This window comes from Choloepus didactylus (assembly GCF_015220235.1).
Source record: "Choloepus didactylus isolate mChoDid1 chromosome X unlocalized genomic scaffold, mChoDid1.pri SUPER_X_unloc1, whole genome shotgun sequence".
In the NCBI taxonomy this organism is placed as follows: domain Eukaryota; kingdom Metazoa; phylum Chordata; class Mammalia; order Pilosa; family Megalonychidae; genus Choloepus; species Choloepus didactylus.
In genome coordinates, this window is record NW_023637621.1 from 916,031 (window position 1) to 935,157 (window position 19,127).

The 19,127-nt window shown below is 43.9% G+C and overlaps 1 protein-coding gene across 1 annotated transcript in view; it reads right to left on the minus strand.

The window, feature by feature from the left end:
* Positions 1-11,104: 11,104 nt before the first annotated feature.
* Positions 11,105-19,127, minus strand: part of DHRSX (dehydrogenase/reductase X-linked) — a 393,706-nt gene continuing 385,683 nt past the window's right edge. The window contains exon 7 of the mRNA XM_037824590.1: positions 11,105-11,193. Coding sequence (XP_037680518.1) covers positions 11,105-11,193 — 89 coding nt within the window. The remainder of the gene's footprint in view (positions 11,194-19,127) is intronic.

A 19,127-nucleotide genomic window follows, 5' to 3' on the forward strand; every position in this document is an offset into this window, starting at 1 on the left:
CACCAAGTACATCACTAACATCGACATGACGTTAACCTGAGTACTTGGTTAATGTGATATCTGCCAGGTTTCTGCACATCAAGTTACTCTTTTCCCTTTCCACTGTCTATTGATTAGAAACCAATACCCACTGTTCCAGTTTGCTAATGCTGCCAGATGGCAAAACACCAGAAATGGATTGGCTTTTATAAAGGGGGTTTATTTGGTTACAAAGTTACAGTCTTAAGGCCGTAAAGTATCCAAGGTAAGGCATCAACACAGGGTACCTTCACTGCAGGATGGCAAATGGCATCTGGAAACCTCTGTTAGCTGGGAAGGCACGTGGCTGGCGTCTGCTTGCTCCTAGGTTACATTTCAAAATGGCATTCTCCAAAATGTCAGTGTTAGGTTCCAATGGCCATCTTCAAAATGTGTCTCTCAGCTGCAGCTAGCTCCTTAAAATGTCACTCTCAGTTGCTCTTGGGGCATTTGTCTTCTCTTAGCTTCTCTAGAGCAAAAGTCTGCTTTAATGGCCGTCTTCAAACTGTTTCTCATCTGCATCTCCTCTCAGCTCCTGTGCATTCTTCAACGTGTCCCTCTCGGTTGTGGCAAGCTTGCTCCTTCTGTCTGAGCTTATATAGGGCTCTAGTAAACTAATCAAAGCCCACACTGAATGGGTGTGGCCACAACTCCATGGAAATTATCCAATCAGAGTTATTAACTACAGTTGGATAGGTTGTATCTCCATGGAAACTCAAAGAATTAGAATCTAATCAACACTAATACGTCTGCCCACACAACATTGCATCAAAGATAATGGTGTTTTGGGGGACATAATACATTCAAACTGGCACACCCACCGTTCACAGGAGGTGTTAAGCTCCCCCTGCTGGAGGGGAGAGGGTCTACACGCATTAATTAGAATTCTCCAGTAAGGAAGGTTTGACCACTTTTCTCTGTTTTATATATTAATATTAATCCACCCACTCACTTATATCAGTAGGGCTGATGGGTATTTATTCTATGTTGTTTTTATTTTTTGGTTTGTAATGTAATACCATTGTTATTTATTTTTTTGATCAAATTGTTCCAGCTTTGGAGATTAGGGGTGGGGGGGTTCTTTCAGGTTGTTTCCTGTTTTCTTGTGATACACATTTCTTTTTTTTGTAGTATGCCCCTCATTTTGGGTTTGTCTGAAGTTTTCTGATGATTTGATGGACGTTTAAATTTTTTTTTTTTTTTGGAAATGTGCTATTCTTAGAATATCAGAGTAACATGACATTACCCTAATATCCATATGCATTAACTCTTGGTGAGGGTGGTTTCTGCTGACGTTTCCCTTGGGAAATAGTACATTTTTAGGGGTAGGATATACTTTGAGACTATGCAATTGTCATGTTTCTCCTTAAGGTTCCTCAAAGGAGCAATTTAGCTGGGATCTTAATTTCAGGGAAAGTTCCCAATGACGCTTGGAGGGCTCAAAGCTGCTCTCCTAAGTCTGGCCACAAAGGGTCTAGAAATACAATGTGCTTAACTATTGCCTGCTTAACAGCTGGGTGTTAACAATAGAGGAAGAGCGAGGCTTTAAAAAGTTTCAAGCCTCTCACTGCCTCATCCTTGTGGAGATTATTGTTTGTGGACCTGGGACTCCATAAATTTTGTTCCCTGCATTGAGGTGGGCTTCCACCGGTATCCCCACCTAGTTTTGTCTGGGGGAATATGGAATCAATCCTCGCCATAAGTAACTCTGATGACATACTGTTAGACACATAAATGGTAGACCAGGAATTTTAATCCAGAATAGGACTGTTTCCTATTTTTCACAGGACTTGTGAATAGTAGTGTTTTCACACAATTGAAGCTTGGCTGGACAGTTGGTAAATCCCATGGATGTAAACCATTCTGCTTATTTATTTCAAATGAGCTTGGGCAGGAAGCTTGTATTAGGGGGTTCTTGGAGAACTGAATTAGCAGGTCAAATAAGACTGGATGCCATGAACTAGGGATTCTCAAACCCAACGGCCAGTCCCTGTCCTTTGCAGAACCCTCCTCTGTCAGTGTGACCTTCACACTCACTCTCAAGGTGAGCCCACCCAATGTGAGGATTTTGCATCTCCAACCAGATCTGTGTCTCCGTTTGTCTGTTTGACGACTCCCCTTGGGTGCTGAATGCACTTCTGAGACCTTACATAGTGTCATTTCACATGGAATTTGGTTCAAATCAGATCACACTGAAATGGGGGTGGGGTTGCGTAATCCAACATGACTGGTGTCTTTATGAGAAGAGACAAAGAGACTCAGAGAGAGAAGACGACCACATGAAGAGACATGCAGAAATTAGACTGATGCAGCTGCAAACCAGGGACTGCCAAGGATTGTTGGCAAACACCAGAAGCCAGGAGAGGGGCAAGGAATAGACTGTCCCCTACAGATGTCAGAGGGGGCATGATCCTGCCCGCTCCTCAATTTCAGACTTCTGGTCTCCAGAACTGTGAACAGAAACTTCTGTGGTGTGAAGCCAGTTGGTGGCACCCAGTGATGGCGGCCCCAGGAAAGCAAGATGGCGCCCTTCCTTCCTGGGATGTTGCCAAGGGAAATCCATTGTGTCATCAATTCTGGGAGCTTGTGGGTTCTGTTCTTCAGGATATAATTACATCTTCAGATAACAGGTTCTTTGAGTGCTACAATGTATCTCTTCTTACTTGTGGGTCAATGTTTCCCTTATCTGTCCTGATGCAGGGGAAGATTTAAGGTTTCGTTTCCCATGTCAGAATTCTCGCACATCTGGTATAAAATCAATAGTCACCGCAATGCCTGTGAGTAAAAGTGATGATGTACAAGCTCAGAGCAACCTGCTGTCTCCAGGAGCAAGTCATGGATTTTCTATTGTCAGCAGCTCAACAAAGCCTCCTCCTTTTGTCCAGGAAGAGAGTGGTGGGATAAATCAAAGCCTCCAATATGTTCAGAAGTGTTCAAGTGTTGACAGGAAAATAAATGCTTATTCAAAAGATGATTTTTCCTGAAATATTTCCTGGTCAGTATTTTAAAAAAATGTGTATATCTATCTTCCCTAAAGTTGTAAAAAAAATTGTATATATCTGCTTTTCCCTGTAATTGTAAAAAGAAAATGTTTATATCTACCTGCTTTTCCCTAAAATTGTAAAAAAATAAGTATAACTTGGAAAAGTCATGATGAATGTTTAGTATATTTTGAACCTCTACCATCTATCAATTCTGAGATCTCACCTACAATTTTTTTAAAATAGCTAAGTCATTGATACAAATCAATGATTGTTGTTACTCAATTTACAAAAACGTCTTCTATCCTTATCGATGTGGCTGTGAGGAGGTTAAACAATTACTGCCCGGTTTTCCTTTTACTTTGGGACTGTCTGTGAGCACGTACTGAGTGTCCTCTTGTCCAGGCTGTATTTTAGACTAAGGAGTACATAATCCAAAAGCAGGAGTTTGCTTCTGCCCTCAGGGGCTGATAATCTGGCCGAGAAATCCGGTGTCTAAATAGGAAATGAGGCAGCCCCACAGGATCCTTTATATCCCAAGAACATTCCAGAAAGACGTGACATGAAGCGCAGCCCAGGAGGGCTGGCCCACCCTGGGAAGCTGATGGAGGGAAGCAGCACCTGTAAGACAGGAAGGTGCTGTGTTTGAGGTCTTGGTGTCCATTGGAGAGAGCAGAAATGACCCCATGGACCTGCCAGGAGTGAGGTGTGAAGCCTGCGATGCAACATTGTATCAAGCAGCGGGAAGTCAAAGACGTCTCTGTGCTATTTATCTAGGACAGCTCATATGCTGAAGGGATATCCTTCAATGTTATACCAGTTCACACAAATTCACAATTACTTCTTTTTTTCTTTTTTCTTTTTTTTACCTTTTTTTTTTACCTTTTTTCATTTTCCTTTTTTCTCTTTTTTGTTTTTATTCTTTTTTCTTTTTTGTTTTTTGCCTTTTTTGTTTTTTGTTTTTTTTGTTTTTATGTTTTTTCATTTTTCTTTTTTTCCTCTTTTTTGTTTTTATTCTTTTTTGTATGCTGAGAGGATATCCTTCAATGGTATACCAATTCAGGCAAATCAATTATTTATTTCTTCTTTTTTGTTTTTTCCTTTTTTCTCTTTTTCATTTTTGTCTCTTTTTGTTTTACCTCTTTTTACATTATTCTTTTTCCCTCTTTTAAAAATTCTTTTTTACTTCTTGTTTTTTTCTCCTTTTTTTCTTTTTGACAGTTTTTTCTTAAATTATAAAAAATCACCAACCTCCTTGATATAGTAGTGTGTGATATTTAAACAGCAAGCAGTAATGTGGAAAGCACACAGACACACATAGACACACACACTCTGCAGTTAGACATAAAGGAGGAATAAGTTATGCTTGGGAGACTATAACATGGGTTTAGTCACTTTGGAGCAGCAGGTGCAAGAGTGGGGGGTGGTGGAGGAGAAAGACTCCTGGATTCCCTTCTCTCTCGAGACAGAAAGCAACCTGACCCCATGACTTCTGTATACACGTGCTGACATATATGCCAACCTCTGGAATGACTTCTACAGACTCTTTCTAACCCCTCATATGTGCAGAAAAGGAACAGAGAAAAAAACTCCACAGGTTTCTTAAAAGAAGATATTTGCAAAGGAGAGGAATTTCTTTATAGCAGTTTGCATTTTCAGAAGGAGTTCATAAGTATCCTGTCTTTTGGTCCTTGGACCTGCTCTGCCAGGTAAATCTTATTATCCCAAGTTTTGAAATGGAGACTTCCACATGAGGCAGAGTTATGCGAGGACCCCCACGGGAAAGACGTTTCAACTTTGAGTAAACCGATCCCACGTTCTTTTTGGGATAGAAGCATGCTACAAGGGCGAGATGTTCCATAACTTTTTAAAAAAGCACATTTCCTTGTATTTTATTTTATCATTTTTTAAATTGTGGAATAGCACATATATACATAAAAGTGATAAATTTCCAGGTGCAATTTAACAAGCAGTTAGCAAATTTCAAAGAGTGTTATGGGTCACAGTTCTACAGTTTCAGTCATTTCCTTACTGTGAAATATAACATATAAGCAAAAAAGTAATAACTTTCAAAGTATGATTTAACAAGCAGTTATATAGGAAATTTCCAAGAATGTTATGAGTTACAGCACCATAATTTCAGTTATTCCCTTATTGTGAAATGTAACATATATACCAAAAGGTGATAACTTTCAAATGACAATTTAACAAGTAGCTGGAAAACAAATTTCAAAGGGTGCTATGGGTTACAATTCCACCATTTCAATTCTTTCCTTCTAGCTATTCTAATACCCTAGCAACAAAGAAAAAGAAAATTATATAGAGATTCAGAATTCATAATCCTTTGTTATATTCCATCTTGTCTGTTGCTACCCTTTCCTCTAGTTTAATCACTTTTGGGACTTAGCTTTTTAAAAGACAGACTGTAAGTGATGGCACTTGCATTGTCATTTGCTGCTTAATATTTCTAAAAAGTATTTTGAAGTTTAAATGAGACTGCATCTGTAATTTAGTAATTCTTATACAGGACAGACATTGATACCTTTATATGCACTGTGACATTATTTATACTTATATGCCATCCTAATGCTTAAAAAAATAACAGTTTAGTAAATAACCCAGAATATTCCTCTTTTTTAGGTCCACCCATTATGCAATTGCACAGAATTACAAAAAGATGTGTACAATAAACAATGGCTATTTTTATTATTTTTATTATTATCTTGCTTGAAAGAAAGCATCATTCTCAGTCCATGGACATGATAATTCTTTTATATCAGTTATCTGTAAATGTCCAGTGCTTCACAGCCAACAGACGGTAATGGCCACAAGCCATGCTGGTTTGGTCAGAGAAAATGTGGTCACTCTTGGTGATGCTCATTCCTTTGAAGTCTCCACACCAGAAGGGAATGAACCAACCGGAGGCTAATATTTTATCTGTTCTCTGACCCTCATCTCATGGATGTCACGAGCTGTCATCCCAACCTCCCTGGAGAGGAGCAAGTTTCAAACTTGGATCTTTCCATGATGGACTCTGATTTGATCCATTTGGTGAAGGCAGGAGTTGCACAATGAGGCTGAGAACACAGAGAACTAGAGCCCCTCATCTCCACTCTTGACCCACCCTTCCATATGGGGACTTGGGGAACTCTGGGTCTGGGGGTGTGAGGGATGCTCTTTGGGTCTTTCCTTCTGGTTGAGCTGCCCTCCAAGGTGTGTCCTACTCTTGCTGAAATGGCATCTTCTGTTGGTGGTGGTGGTGAGATGGGGGTACAGGGTGAGATGGGGGTATAGCATCTTCTGTGGGTGGTAGGGGTGAGAGGGGGTACAGGACATGTTCCTTAAGTTGGGAAGGGGCTTGAGTGACTCAGGACATCATTGGATGTTTAAGAGGTTGGCTTTTAAATAGCTTAAATGAAGCAACGGGAGTTGAATCAACTGGAGTTAAATTTAGGAGAAGAAATAGCCAACACAGAAATGCAGGGCTTTCTTCTCCTTATAATTTTTACATCTCAGTAATGCCTTGGGGCCCCACCACCCCAAACACAGGACCAAAATAACACCCCAATGTCAACATTTTGCCATTTCTTACATTTGTCACCAATCGCCGGAAAGCTGCCTCCAAATGGCTGGAACAAATGCACCTGTTATACGATGCTTTCCAAAATGATTTTTCATTTCCAGATTGATTTATTTTTCATCATAAATATTTTTGAAGTTATTTAATGTTTTACCTTAGAGCTGACAGCACAAACAGAGTTTTTATAACATTTAGGGATTTTTGCTGAAAGCAGATCAAGTGATAAACTGGAGAGGAATGGTGTTTAACACTCTTTTGGTGAAACAGAAAATCAATCCGAGAAACCCTTTTAAACGGCTGGAGTGAGTTCCAACAAAATGTTTTTCAACTATAATCCTATTTTTACTCATTTTTATTATTTCATTTTTAATAAAACAGTCATCAGAAGTTCTGATATTTTTAGACATCAGGCTGGCTGTCTTTACACACTATCATTTTAGTCAAAATACCTTTTTTTTTGGTTTGTATGGCTTATAAATATGAGATGTGTCAGCTGACAGTTTTTCAATAAAAATGACTTTCTGACCCTGTATTTGGTTCTAAGTGGGTACTTCCTTTTGGTCCTGTTTGCAGAGAGTAGAAAGTTATTGAGATTATCCCAGCTCCCAGAGAACTAACTGGGGCAAAATGTCTCTTTTACTTTGGAAACTTGCCTTGTTCTCAGAGTTAAATGACAACCCACTTTTGATGTCAGCTCCCACTTTTACAAAAAGCACTGGTCTCCCTAGGAAGTCACCAGGGTGAAAAATCTCCACTAAAATACCAAAATCATCTCCCAGACCAACAAGCAAACTTCTTCACCACAAAGCTCTGCCTCAAAGCAAGATCCCTTGGAAACACTCACCCAGTTTTCTTGGAAATGTTGGGGCTGGGAAATGGGGGGTCTGCACAGATTGGGGTGACGCTATTGTGAATGTGAGTGTCCTGGACAAGAGTACAACAAAGAGCTCTCCTGGGTTGTGTCTTGGTTTTCCAGGGCTGTTAAGACAAACACCACACAACGGGTTGGCTGAAACAAGCACTGGCTGTCTCACAGTTTGGAGGCCAGATGTCCAAAATCAAGATGTCGGCAGGGCTGTGTTTTTCCCCGGGGTTGGTAGTTGTCTTGGTAGATGGCAGTTTTCTGTTGCATCTCTCTCTTCTCTCTGCTTCTTCTGACTTCTGGCTTCTTCTGCGTTCAAGTTTCCTCTGTAAGAGAGTCACATGGAGTAAGACCCACCCTGATTCAATGTAGCCACAATTTAAGTAATAATGACATCTTCAAAGATCCTATTTCCAAATGCTTCACATCCAAACGATTTGAACATATTTTTTGTGGAAGACACGATTCAATCCCCAATAGTCTGCAAACAAACAGATTACATGATCTAGTTTCTTTTGGGACGAATACACTGTCTCGAGCTGCACTGTGAATCCAGGTTTTATTTGGGTGAGTTTCTGTTATTTCCGGGCTGTTAGCAGGACAATATTTGTCATGATTTTTCTTTCTTAAATGCTTTGTTGTCCCTGTTAAAGGGGTAAAGAGTGGGGACCTATGATTCATGCATGTTGTTCAGTATGCATGATAACGTCTTCCATTTTAATGTTGACAGCCTTGCACAAAAGCCCCCTGATCTCGGGTCTGTCTGGCCCAGCTCGGTGACCAGTGGTCCTGGGCAGTCAGATGCAAGGATGCTTTCTGTGGACAGAGTTGGGAAATATCTCCCTTTGCCTTAGGTGTGGACTATTCAGGAACACCTCTTGCTAGAACAAACTCCCTAAAGCAAGGTATCCCCTTATGTCAGGATGTGCTGACTGCTGCTAATTTCAGGTTTGGGGACCCAATCAATCCTTTAAAACTTTAACAAGCATTGCATTCATAGGAGGCTTTGGACATGTTCCAAGTGAAGAAAATGACGTGACTTTCAGAAGAGAAAGCAGGTGTGTTCCTGCCACTTTCCTCTTGGAGAATTTAACCAGGTCCCTGAGGATTTAGGGATCACATTTCGCTCATGGCTACTTGTTTGACTTTTTTCCTTTTATTTTCCTTTTAAAATCTGGCCTCTTTTGGGGAAGGTCTCAGGCTCCCCTAGTGTGAAAGTGAATGCCCAGAGATTTTAGGCTGCTTCGTGGCCACTGTTTTAATGGCTCCTGTTCTTATTCACCAGATTTGGTCTCAAAGAATGCAAGGAATTTTCCCCTTGGCTCTCATCTTTGTTATCCACAAACATCCTTGAGCACCCCCTATATGTAGGGCACCCTCATTTTTCCTAGAACGCCAGAAAATTCAGTAACAGTTTTTCTTCCCAGGTATGAAAATTGATCTGGAAAGAGCCACGTGGCTTTCACACCCTATGATCACCCAAAACGCCCCAGACTGGACTTCCAAGTGATTTGCATCCCCTTTAAAGGTGGGGGCCGTCGCTCTTTGTCTGGAGAGGGTCGTCTCCCCCGGAGTCCATCCGTCTGCCAAGCGCATGGTGAAATGGCGCGACGCGCGGGGCTTCAAAGCCACTGAGCTTCCTGCGTGTTTTCCTCGCGGGCCGGCCCCGCGACCCCGGGCAGGGTCAGGAAGAGGGGGCTGGAGTGCAGGCTCGGGATGGGCGTGTTAGGCAAAGGCCGGCGGAGGAGGCAGGGAGCACCTGAGCACTTTGAGGACCATCTGGGCACGTTGCGCGCCCTGGAGACCTGGGGCCTGAGGGAGGAGGTACCCGCGAGGCTGAGGGAGGAGGCACCCTGGAAATTCCTTGTCTGCACGGAGCACTGCAGCGTGCGCAGAGGGACATGGAACGGGGCTTCTGCGGCTGAGGACGGGGAGGGTCGTGGTCCGGGGAACGGTATGCGTCTACAGCTGTGTGCGTCTGTGTTGATGTGTGTGTACCTTCACCCTGCAGCGTTTTGTCTTCTTTTCACCGCCAGCCCGGGGTTACTACTCCCGCCCCTTCTAGAACTTGCGCACGGAACAGAAACCGCCGCCTCCCCAGCCTGGCCATGCCATAGGTGAGGCCAGGCCTCCTGCCGGCCCATCCACCAGCAGGGGTTCCCAGGCTACTGCGGTGGCCCCTGACGCCCTCCCCGCCCAGGGTTGGGTCCGTGGCTCCCGCGCCCCTCTCCCCGCTCTCCTCTGGGACCCCATAGGCTTTGTCCCCTCCTCCGCGGCCTCTGTCCTGGGGTCGGGCCACACTCCAGCCACACCTGGGTCTGGGCTGTCTGCTGACCTCGGTGTCTCGGTGACTGGAGACCGGGGCTGCTCGCCCCCTGGGGTGGCCCCTCACCTTAGTCACCCCGAAATTGGGAAGATGGGGCCCAGAGAGTCCCCCTTACACACACCCCCCCCCACCCGGTGCGCAGTTTGCAGCTCCAGGATGCACCACGTTTCTTTTTCAATTTCTAAAAAGATACACTCGGCCCAATCGAAACCCAATCTGTACAGAGTAGAAGTGACATCTGCTCCTGTTACTCATGGCCCTTGCACCAACTCCGACAGATGTCCTCAGAGTGTGGGACGGGGTGTGCCCATGTATATGCATGTCTGTGTGTGTCTGCTTGTGTGTGGCATCTACACGCCACAACGCACACCAACCAGAAAGCCTCTGTGATTGTTGCTTGTGATTCTTCCAACCCAGCAATGATGGTCTGTGATTCCGAGGTGGGGTGTTGGTATTTTCAGGAGCCTCAGTTTATGGTGACCCCAGGTTTTCTGGGGATAAGCCCCACTTCTTTGGGGTCAGTTCTGCATCCCCCGGGTTCCCCGTCTTCCCCACGTCCCCCCAGTCCCAGGGCTCCCCCTGCATGCCTGAAATGCTCGGCCATCTCCCCATGGCAATGGGAGGTGGCCCCCTCGTTGCTCGCTTTTGCAAGGCCCCCATTGCGTGTGCAGGGCTAACATCCCGGGTCTGTAAGGCGCCGGCCTCCGTGCAGACCTATCACTGTGGACGAGTGCACAGACCCCAGGGTGGTGGGTGCCCTGAGGGCTGCACTGCCCTCCCACCTCCCTTGGTGGCTTCCTGGCCATCCAGAGACCCTGCCCACTGCTTCCGGCAGAGCCCCCAGCTTTGGGCTGTGCAGCCTGAACTTCTGCTCGGGACCTCACTCAGATCCCAAGTGCTGTCTGCAGCCTGTGTTGGGGAGATGGAGCCCTGCACACTACACCTGGGGGTGGGAGGGGTGTATGAGGTTCTCGGGGCTTCTGTAAGGAAGTACTCCAAACCAGGTGACTTCAAACAATGGTAATGGATTTTCTGCTGGTTCTGAGGCCAAAAGTCAGACATCAAGGGGTTGGCAGGGCTTGTGGCTGCATCACTCCACTGTCTGCCTCTGACTTCTCATGACCTTCTCTTTGTCTGTGTGTCCTTCTGTCCAAATTCCCATGGCCTTATGGGGACCCCACTCTTACTGCATTAGGGCACACCTTAGTCCAGGATGACCTCATCTTAACTACGTCTCCCTACAAAGACCCTATTTCCAAATAAGGTCCCATTCTGAGACTCCGGGAGGTCATGAACTTTTTTGGGGGGATGTGTGGGGGGGTGCATGATTCAGACCCCTACAGGGGGCAGGTCCTTGCTTCAAGCTCTGGTGTTGCTGCCTCTTCCCTCTGATTCTGCCTGACCCCGATGGTGGGCAGGGGCTGATCTAAGGGTTGGGGGACGTCCCACGCCCTGTCCCAGCCAGGACAACTACCTGTCTCTGGGCCTCTCTCTGGCCATTCTCAACACCCCTCTTTAGGTCCCCCCTTGAGCGAATGCTCAGGCTAATGGGGTCCTTTCCTCCCCCATTGGATCCCCCCAACTCCCCACCTCCCCCTGCCCCTGCATACGGGCTGCTCACGTGTCATGTCCTTCCTCTCTGACAGGGACAGCTGCTGCCCCCTGGCTCCCCACACTCTGCAAAACTCTGTGCTCAGGTCCCCAAGAACTGCTCTGGGGATGCACATTTTGGAACTTAGGGACCAGCCCCCTTTTCTCTTTCATGCTTTACCGTAGGGTAAAGAAAATCATATTTGAAAGTCAAAGTGGCAATGATGTCTTTGTTTTAAGGAATATCTGCCCCTCATCTCCTCCAATACTCTTTGGCTGGATATATGGGTCATTTCCAAGGATTTTGCAGTTATAAGGCTGTCAAGAAAGTCTTGGTCTACATTTTCCCAAATCTCTAAGTATCTGCCTCATACTGACTCTGGATTTCTATTTCTAAAAGCGGAACTGTACATGCTTTCAAAAGCTATGTTTGTTTCAAATGACTCAACTTCTTCCCATAAGGGTGTTTGTATTTGCACCGATAGTGTATTCATAATTTCTGTTTAAGATGAAGCTTCATATCTAATTTTTAATATTTGGTGGTTTTTTTTGGTTAATTTAAAGAATCAGTTGTAATTTTTTTTTCCTATTGGCTGTCCACGATATTTGTCTTCCTTGCTCTTTGTTTCCTGTCTTCCTTTGTTTCTTTGTCTTCCTATTTGTTTTCCTTGAATGGTGAAAATGAGTTCTGAGTATATTAAGCAGATGATGCTTTTGTATGTCAGATTTATGGCAAATGATTTATGTTTTTTAATGCTTTGTTTCTTGCCTTTAAATTAATCAGTTTAGAATAAAAGAATCTCTCTGTTTTTTTATTAAGTTATCTATTGCAAGTAGATATCAAAATATTTCCACTCTAGAATCAATTAGTCTAGTAATAGCACTTTACTCTCATTTTCTCCTTGCTTTATTTTATGCACTTAACTTTTTAATTCAAGTGAAAATTAGTTTGATATTAATAGCTAACCACTATTTTCAAATTATTTATCAAAAATTCCTTTATTTTGGTCACCAACAGATGAAGCTACATTTCCCTTTTTCTACAGTCTGCAAGGATGTCCTATTGAGCCTGTTTTAGAGAAAAAGTCTTCTCCTGGCAAAAATCATTAGTCACGTCTTAGTTTTCCAGGTCTGCTATGACAAATACCACACACTAGTTGGCTTAGATGACAAGCATTTATTATTGTGCAGTTGTGGAGGCCAAAATTCCAACATCAAGGTATTGACAAGCTATGCTTTCTCCAGGGGACTGCATCATTCTGGGACTGGCTCGCTGCCTTGCCTGACATTTCTTGGGTATGTTTCTGCCTTCAACACATGGCCATCTGCCTCATTCTCTGACTTCTTCTGGTTTCTGGCTTCCACTTCCGTGTCCAGTATCTTTGCTTATTTAGACTCCAGCCATATTGGATGGTGGCTCATGCTCCTTCAGTTTGGACTCACCTTTGCTAATAGCATCTTCAAAAGTCCCGTTGACCAATGGGTTCACACCTGCAGTTCTGGGGATCGGACTTGAACATGTGCTCCGTGGGGGGGCATGACTTGCTCTCCAACAGCCTATTTTCTCCTCTCAGGATGGTCACCAGTTTAACGATGGGTGGTACATTGGTGTGTGTGCATGGGTGGGTTTACCTCTGGGCTAAAATAGGAAGAGGAGTGGAGGGTGGGTATTTTCCCCCTTTCCCAAGGTTTCAGAGATGAGGGTGTGAGGGAATAAACCTCTAGAGGGAGCACATGGAAAGCCACATCACCTGTGCTCTGAGTCACTCATAAGTTAAGCAGCAGAACTTTGAAAAGGATGGGGGTCACCCCTGCCACCTTCTCTGTCTCAGACACTGGTCCACAGTCAAGGGCAGCCCTTCTCATCACCAGCCAGGGCAACAGGTGGAACAAGATGGTGGAACTTGGCCATTCCATGCATGGTGGTCCCAAGATGCTCCATCATCATCCGCAGCCTCTGAAGGATGGAGAAAAAGCAAGTGGCTCTTGTGTTGTCCTGATGAAAAATGCAGCACCTATACAATGCCACATCACACGTGGTTCCACCAGTCCTCAGCTGACAGCCTGATTCCAATGGTGTCTTGGCTCAGAGGCAGGGACAGCCTCGAGCTGCCCCTTCCTTGCTCACCTGAGGGTTTCCTGTGAATTCCCCCTGCCCCCAAACCACACATAGCTGTGTTTCCTGGTGTTCTGGTTTGCTAATGCTGCCACCATGCAAAATACCAGAAATGGACTGGCTTTTATAAAGGGGATTTATTTGGTTACAAAGTTACAGTCTGAAGGCCATAAAGTGTCCAAGGTAACACATCAACAATTGGGTACCTTCACTGGAGGATGGCCAATGGCATCCAGAAAACCTCTGTTAGCTGGGAAGGCACATGGCTGGCATCTGCTTGCTCCCAGGTGGCGTTTCAAAATGGAGTTCTCCAAAATGTTGCTCTTGGGGCGTTTTGTCCTCTTTTAGCTGCAGCTCCTCTTCAAAATGTCACTCAAAGTTACTCTCCAAAATGTCACTCTTAGCTGTTCTGAGGTCCTTCTGTCTGTGAATTCCTTTATATGACTCCAGGGATCCAATTAACACCCACCCTGAATGGGTGGAGTAACACCTCCATGGAAATTATCCAATCAAACATTTCACTCACAGCTGATGAGTCACATCTTCATGGAAACACTCAAAGGATTCCAAGGTAATCAACATTAATACATCTGCCCCCACAAAATTGCATTAAAGAATATGGCATTTTGGGGGACACAATACATCCAAACTGGCAGACCTGGGATTGGTGGCTTTCTGCTCTCAGGGAAGTCTATGCACTAAAGCTCTACTTAGGGGCAATTACGTATTGATTTTGGGTCTGCCACTTCTGTTTTCCATCCTTTAGGGTCTTCACACTTAAAAGAGTACAGTAACACTGCAAGGGAGAGGCTAAGCCTACTCATAATTGTGCCTAAGAGCCACCCCTAGAGAACCTCTTTTGTTGCTCAGATGTGGCCTCTCTCTCTAAGCCAACCTGGCAGGTAAACTCCCTGCCCTCCCCCCTACATGGGACATGACTCCCAGGGGTGTAAATCTCCCTGGCAATGTGGACATGACTCCAGGGGATGAGCCTGGACCCAGCATCATGGAATTGAGAAAGCCTTCTTGACCAAAAAGGGGAAGATAGATGAAACAAAATAAAGTCTCAGTGGCTGGAGGAGAGATTTCAAATGGAGTCGAGAGGTCATTCTGGAGCTAACTCTTATGCATTATATAGATACCCCTTTTTAGTTTTTAGTGTATTAGAATAGCTATAAGGAAATATCTGAAACTACTGAACTGTAATCCAGTATCCTTGATTTTTGAAAACATTCATATAACTGCATAGTTTATATGGTGTGACTGTGTCATTGTGAAAACTTTATGGCTCACACTCCCTTTACCCCGTGTATGGACAAATGAGTAGAAAAATGGGGACAAAAAGTAAATGAATAGTACGGGGGAGAAGGGGTATAGGATATTTAGGTGTTCCTTTTACTTTTATTTTTATCTATATTTTTTAAGTAATGAAAATGTTCAAAAATTGATTGTGGTGATGAATGCACAACTGTAGGATGATACTATGAACAATTGTTTTACACTTTGGATGACTGTATGGTATGTGAATATATTTCAATTAAAAAAATTAAAAGTACAGTAAAAGAAGTCACTTAAGTGGCTGGGATATGACAGAGATTAGTTAGAATCAGATGTTAGGAAAATGGTCTAACCTGCTAAGAAAAAGGCATCCTGTAAGCAGAACCTGTTAGTTAACTGTGATGATGCCTCAACAAGTGTTTACCAGCCCCAGAAGGTAAAAGAACATTCCATTGCACTCTTCAAGGAGAATTTACAGGAATCATAAAAGCAGCTAAGTTCTCCAGCCTTTGCATATACTTTTTATTAATTTATGAGTATTATAAAGCTGGCTAAGTTCCCCAAGCTTTGCATATTCTTTGCATCATATTGCATTTATTCACTTTTCCCTAAAGAATTTATGCCTGTGATCAACTGCAAGATGGAAAAGTGTCATAAAATGCTTACTGTACCCATCTCAAAAAAGTGGTTTTATTCAGTTGGTGAATACACATGAGTATATAAAGAACAAAATACCAAATTACATACAAACAACACATTTATTTTATTTATTATGTGGTAAATTTAAGTTTATATTTTAGGGGAAATGATCAATAACTAAATTTGTCTTTTACCTTTTATTGAAATAAAACCTACAAACCTGCCTTAAAAAAATTTAGACTCTAAGTGTTGGGACTAAACCCTTCATTCATCTCTCAAGACAACCCAGGCCTTAGCTGATGAGAATTTTACTATTTGTGAAAATGGCTCATTTAGAAATCACTTTATTCTCTTCCTTTTGGGTCATTGGGGGTGATGATTAATTAATGGTTATAAAGTCAACTATTAGCTGAAAGATGGCTGTTTTTATAACTGGTTCACTGAAGAAAGTATCTTAAAACAGAGTATTTGTTCTGTACTGCTCCAGACAATTTTGAATCTATTGATTTATTTTTGACCAAAGAGGTTATTTCAATTTTTTTTAACCTCAAGGAAATGATTCCGTGGGTTTGAATACATGGTGGAGATCAGTAAATTCTTGTATGCCTTTCAGTGAAGTAGGAAGAATGTTACTGTAGGTGGTTGGCAGAATAATGGCTTCCAAAGGTGCCATATCTGAATCCCAGGGAACTGCACTGTGTTATGTTACATGTCAAAGGGGAAAGAAGGTTGCAGATGGAATTAAGGTCATTAAGCAGCTGACCACGAGAGGGAGAGAGTATGCTGGACTCTCTAGCAGGGCCCCATGACATCACAAGGGTCCCAAAATGTGGAAGAGAGAGACGAGAGAGAGAATCAGACAGGTGGCAGTGTGAGAAGGACTCAGTCTGAAGTCGTTGGCTTTGAAGATGGAGAGAGGAATCATGAGCCAAGGAAAAGACAAGGAAACAGATTCTCCCCTGGAGCCTCCAGAAATAACCAGCCCTGCCCATGTGTGGACTTTTCCTGTGGTCATTTGTTACATCAATTGGAAACTCATAAGTTGTATATCTCCTTTAATACCCAAATATCTTAAAGAGCCTCAAAAGAACAATTCTCCCAAGACTAACGATGCAGCGAGACTATGTGGGAGCTACATGGTCAGATATCATGATCCCTAAAGAATGAGGAACGTGGTGAATAACACTGGTTCAAATCACCATACTTCCATGAACAGAAACTTAATCCATTGTATATTCGGTTACTGCCTCAGGTGAAAGTGGCTGACTTGGTCTTCACAACTTGGAGGGAGTTACATGAGCAGTTCCATACTGTATAAATAGCTCATGCTGGTATGGTAGGAAACTACACAAGTCTCATGTATGACAGAGCTGGAGCCCACCCAGATCTGGGAAGCATGTTCATTTCCAGGTGTTGGTGGTGCCCTGTCTCCTGGGAATTGCCCTCAGCTGATGGGAGTTGCATCACCTTGAAATACCTGGAAGGCTCAGCAATAGCTCTCCTTGAGGGCAGCCCATGGTCAATGCAAGGTGCAATATGGCAGTGCAAGAGCCTGGCTTCTTGGACAAAAAGTGGGAAACTCTGTGGTGTCTTTCAAACTCCAAATGTCCCCACAGAGGGTGAAGTAATATTTCAGGTGAATTTTCATGTTTTCCCGGATTCCTTTTCTGACCCATCTTGCTTCACTCCCTTCCCTTCTCCTGAAGGTCCTCCTTCAATAAATCATCTGCACAGGAATGCTCATCTCAGGTGTTACTACTAGGGAATTCGATCTAAGACAACTGACTTTGGGGTTCTAGGGGGATGTTGGAAAGAGGGACTATCCTCCTTCATGGCACCTAAATCTGAAGGACAAGAGGTCTCCAAAGGTGCTAGTTAGGTGGGCATGTTGTGTGTGTTGAGAACTCAAGGACAAATGTTCCTGAAGAGTGCTCTGAAATCAACTCTTAATCTTCCAGAAACCCTGTGGGCTGAGATGTCATGGCGACCCTTCTACAACACACCAAACCATGATGATGAAGATACTGGGTGTAATGAAGGTATATCTGGAGATGAGAGAGATGAGAACTAATTTGGATCAGGGTAACAGGGGTTGGGAGGGAGTGAGCCTACCAGCCAGGACCAGCATTTCCCAAGACATTCATACATGATGAGTTTTCCAACCTCGTACCCAGTGTCCACCTTGACTGAGTCTTCAGCAAGATGATGGAGGCTGCCTCATTCCCTCCTCACCTGCCATTTAGGTGTCTACATCCAGTCCCGGAGTTTCAATGACCTTTAGTCATTCTTGTCCCTGATGCCCATTATTAGTAGACTTCACCTGCATCAACATTATTTTTGGAGTCTGATGGGTTGGGGTTCTCTCTGTGGAGATGAGACCAGATTGGATCTTTGATGTATGTCCTGGCTGGGCCACCATGCTCCATCATTTCCAGGTCTTATAACACAGGTGACAGGTAACGGTACATCCCCTGAGACCAGTCAACCTTACAAAACGATGATGTGCCTCCAAGTGTGTGATGGGCAGTGTCAGAAGATAGCATTGTTAGGAGGCTGGGAAGAAACTGAAGGCAGAACCAGCATGTTGGGTCCAGGTGAGGTGCCTTGGGGAAGACAGGCTTTGAGATTATGCCGGAGTTTCAGGTGGTGTGGTTGGGATATGAGGGTCAAGGTGAACCCCCTTGCAAGGCTGTGCAGGCCCTTACCTGGCTGGGTAGCATCCTGGACAAGTAGAAAATCATCACCACCTTGTGAAGTCATGCCACCACAAACCCCTCCACCTGATGTCTGCAGGTGTGCTCTGCAATATGTCATGTGACTATTGTAGTAAACTCTCCCTTCTGTAAGATGCATGCCATATCTGAGATCTTATTTTCACAGCCTCACCTCTACCTCTCTTGGGAGTCTCCTACCTCTTAAGACCCCATGGATCCAGCCACATTGGATTCCTGCTTATTACTTTCCCCATAGCTTCTGCAATAATCACTGAGGACATTTTGGAGAAGCTAAAGACAAGACACCTGCCACAACCAGGTTTTCATTATTCCTTCTGGAGGGAGATCATGGAAGAGGGTGGGGTGGGGTTCTTTTGCAGAGCTCTGCTCCCTTACAGGGCACAAAGACTCTCCCCTTCAAAGGATCAGGACTGGGTGTGATCTGAACTCAAGTAAAAGAAATCCTTGGACTCCAGGGACACATGGAGAGGCTGATGTGGAGAGGAGTTGTGGATGGAGAATCATAGAGCTACTGGCCTTGCCCATGACCGCAGACTGTGTTTTCTGGGGATATTTGTGTGAATAAACACTCTTTTGAGGATGTTATGAGGAAATATCTCACACTCAACGTGCATCTGGTTTCATCCTTGGGAAAAGAGAAGGGTAGCAAAACACGTTTCTTAGCACAGGTCAAAAACCATTTCATGGTTGAAAACCAAGCCTCAGGTGCTACAAGGTTCAATACTTCATTCTCTTAGACCCAAAGATGAACATAACAAATGTCTGCCACTCTGGGAAGATCTAAAAGTCCACCTTCTGTTTAAGTCCCAAACACCATCCAGGGCTAGCTCCTTTGGTTGATATGACTGATACTGATACACAGCAGTACCCAATGATGTCTTTAGTCCTTATTTCTCCATTTCCCATCCTACTGACCTCAAGAGCCTGGCAAAGTTGCCTGGTTTATTTGGAGACTTTGGGGCTAAATAAGTGTGGGTCAAGGCTGAGTGAAGGGCCTGGGAT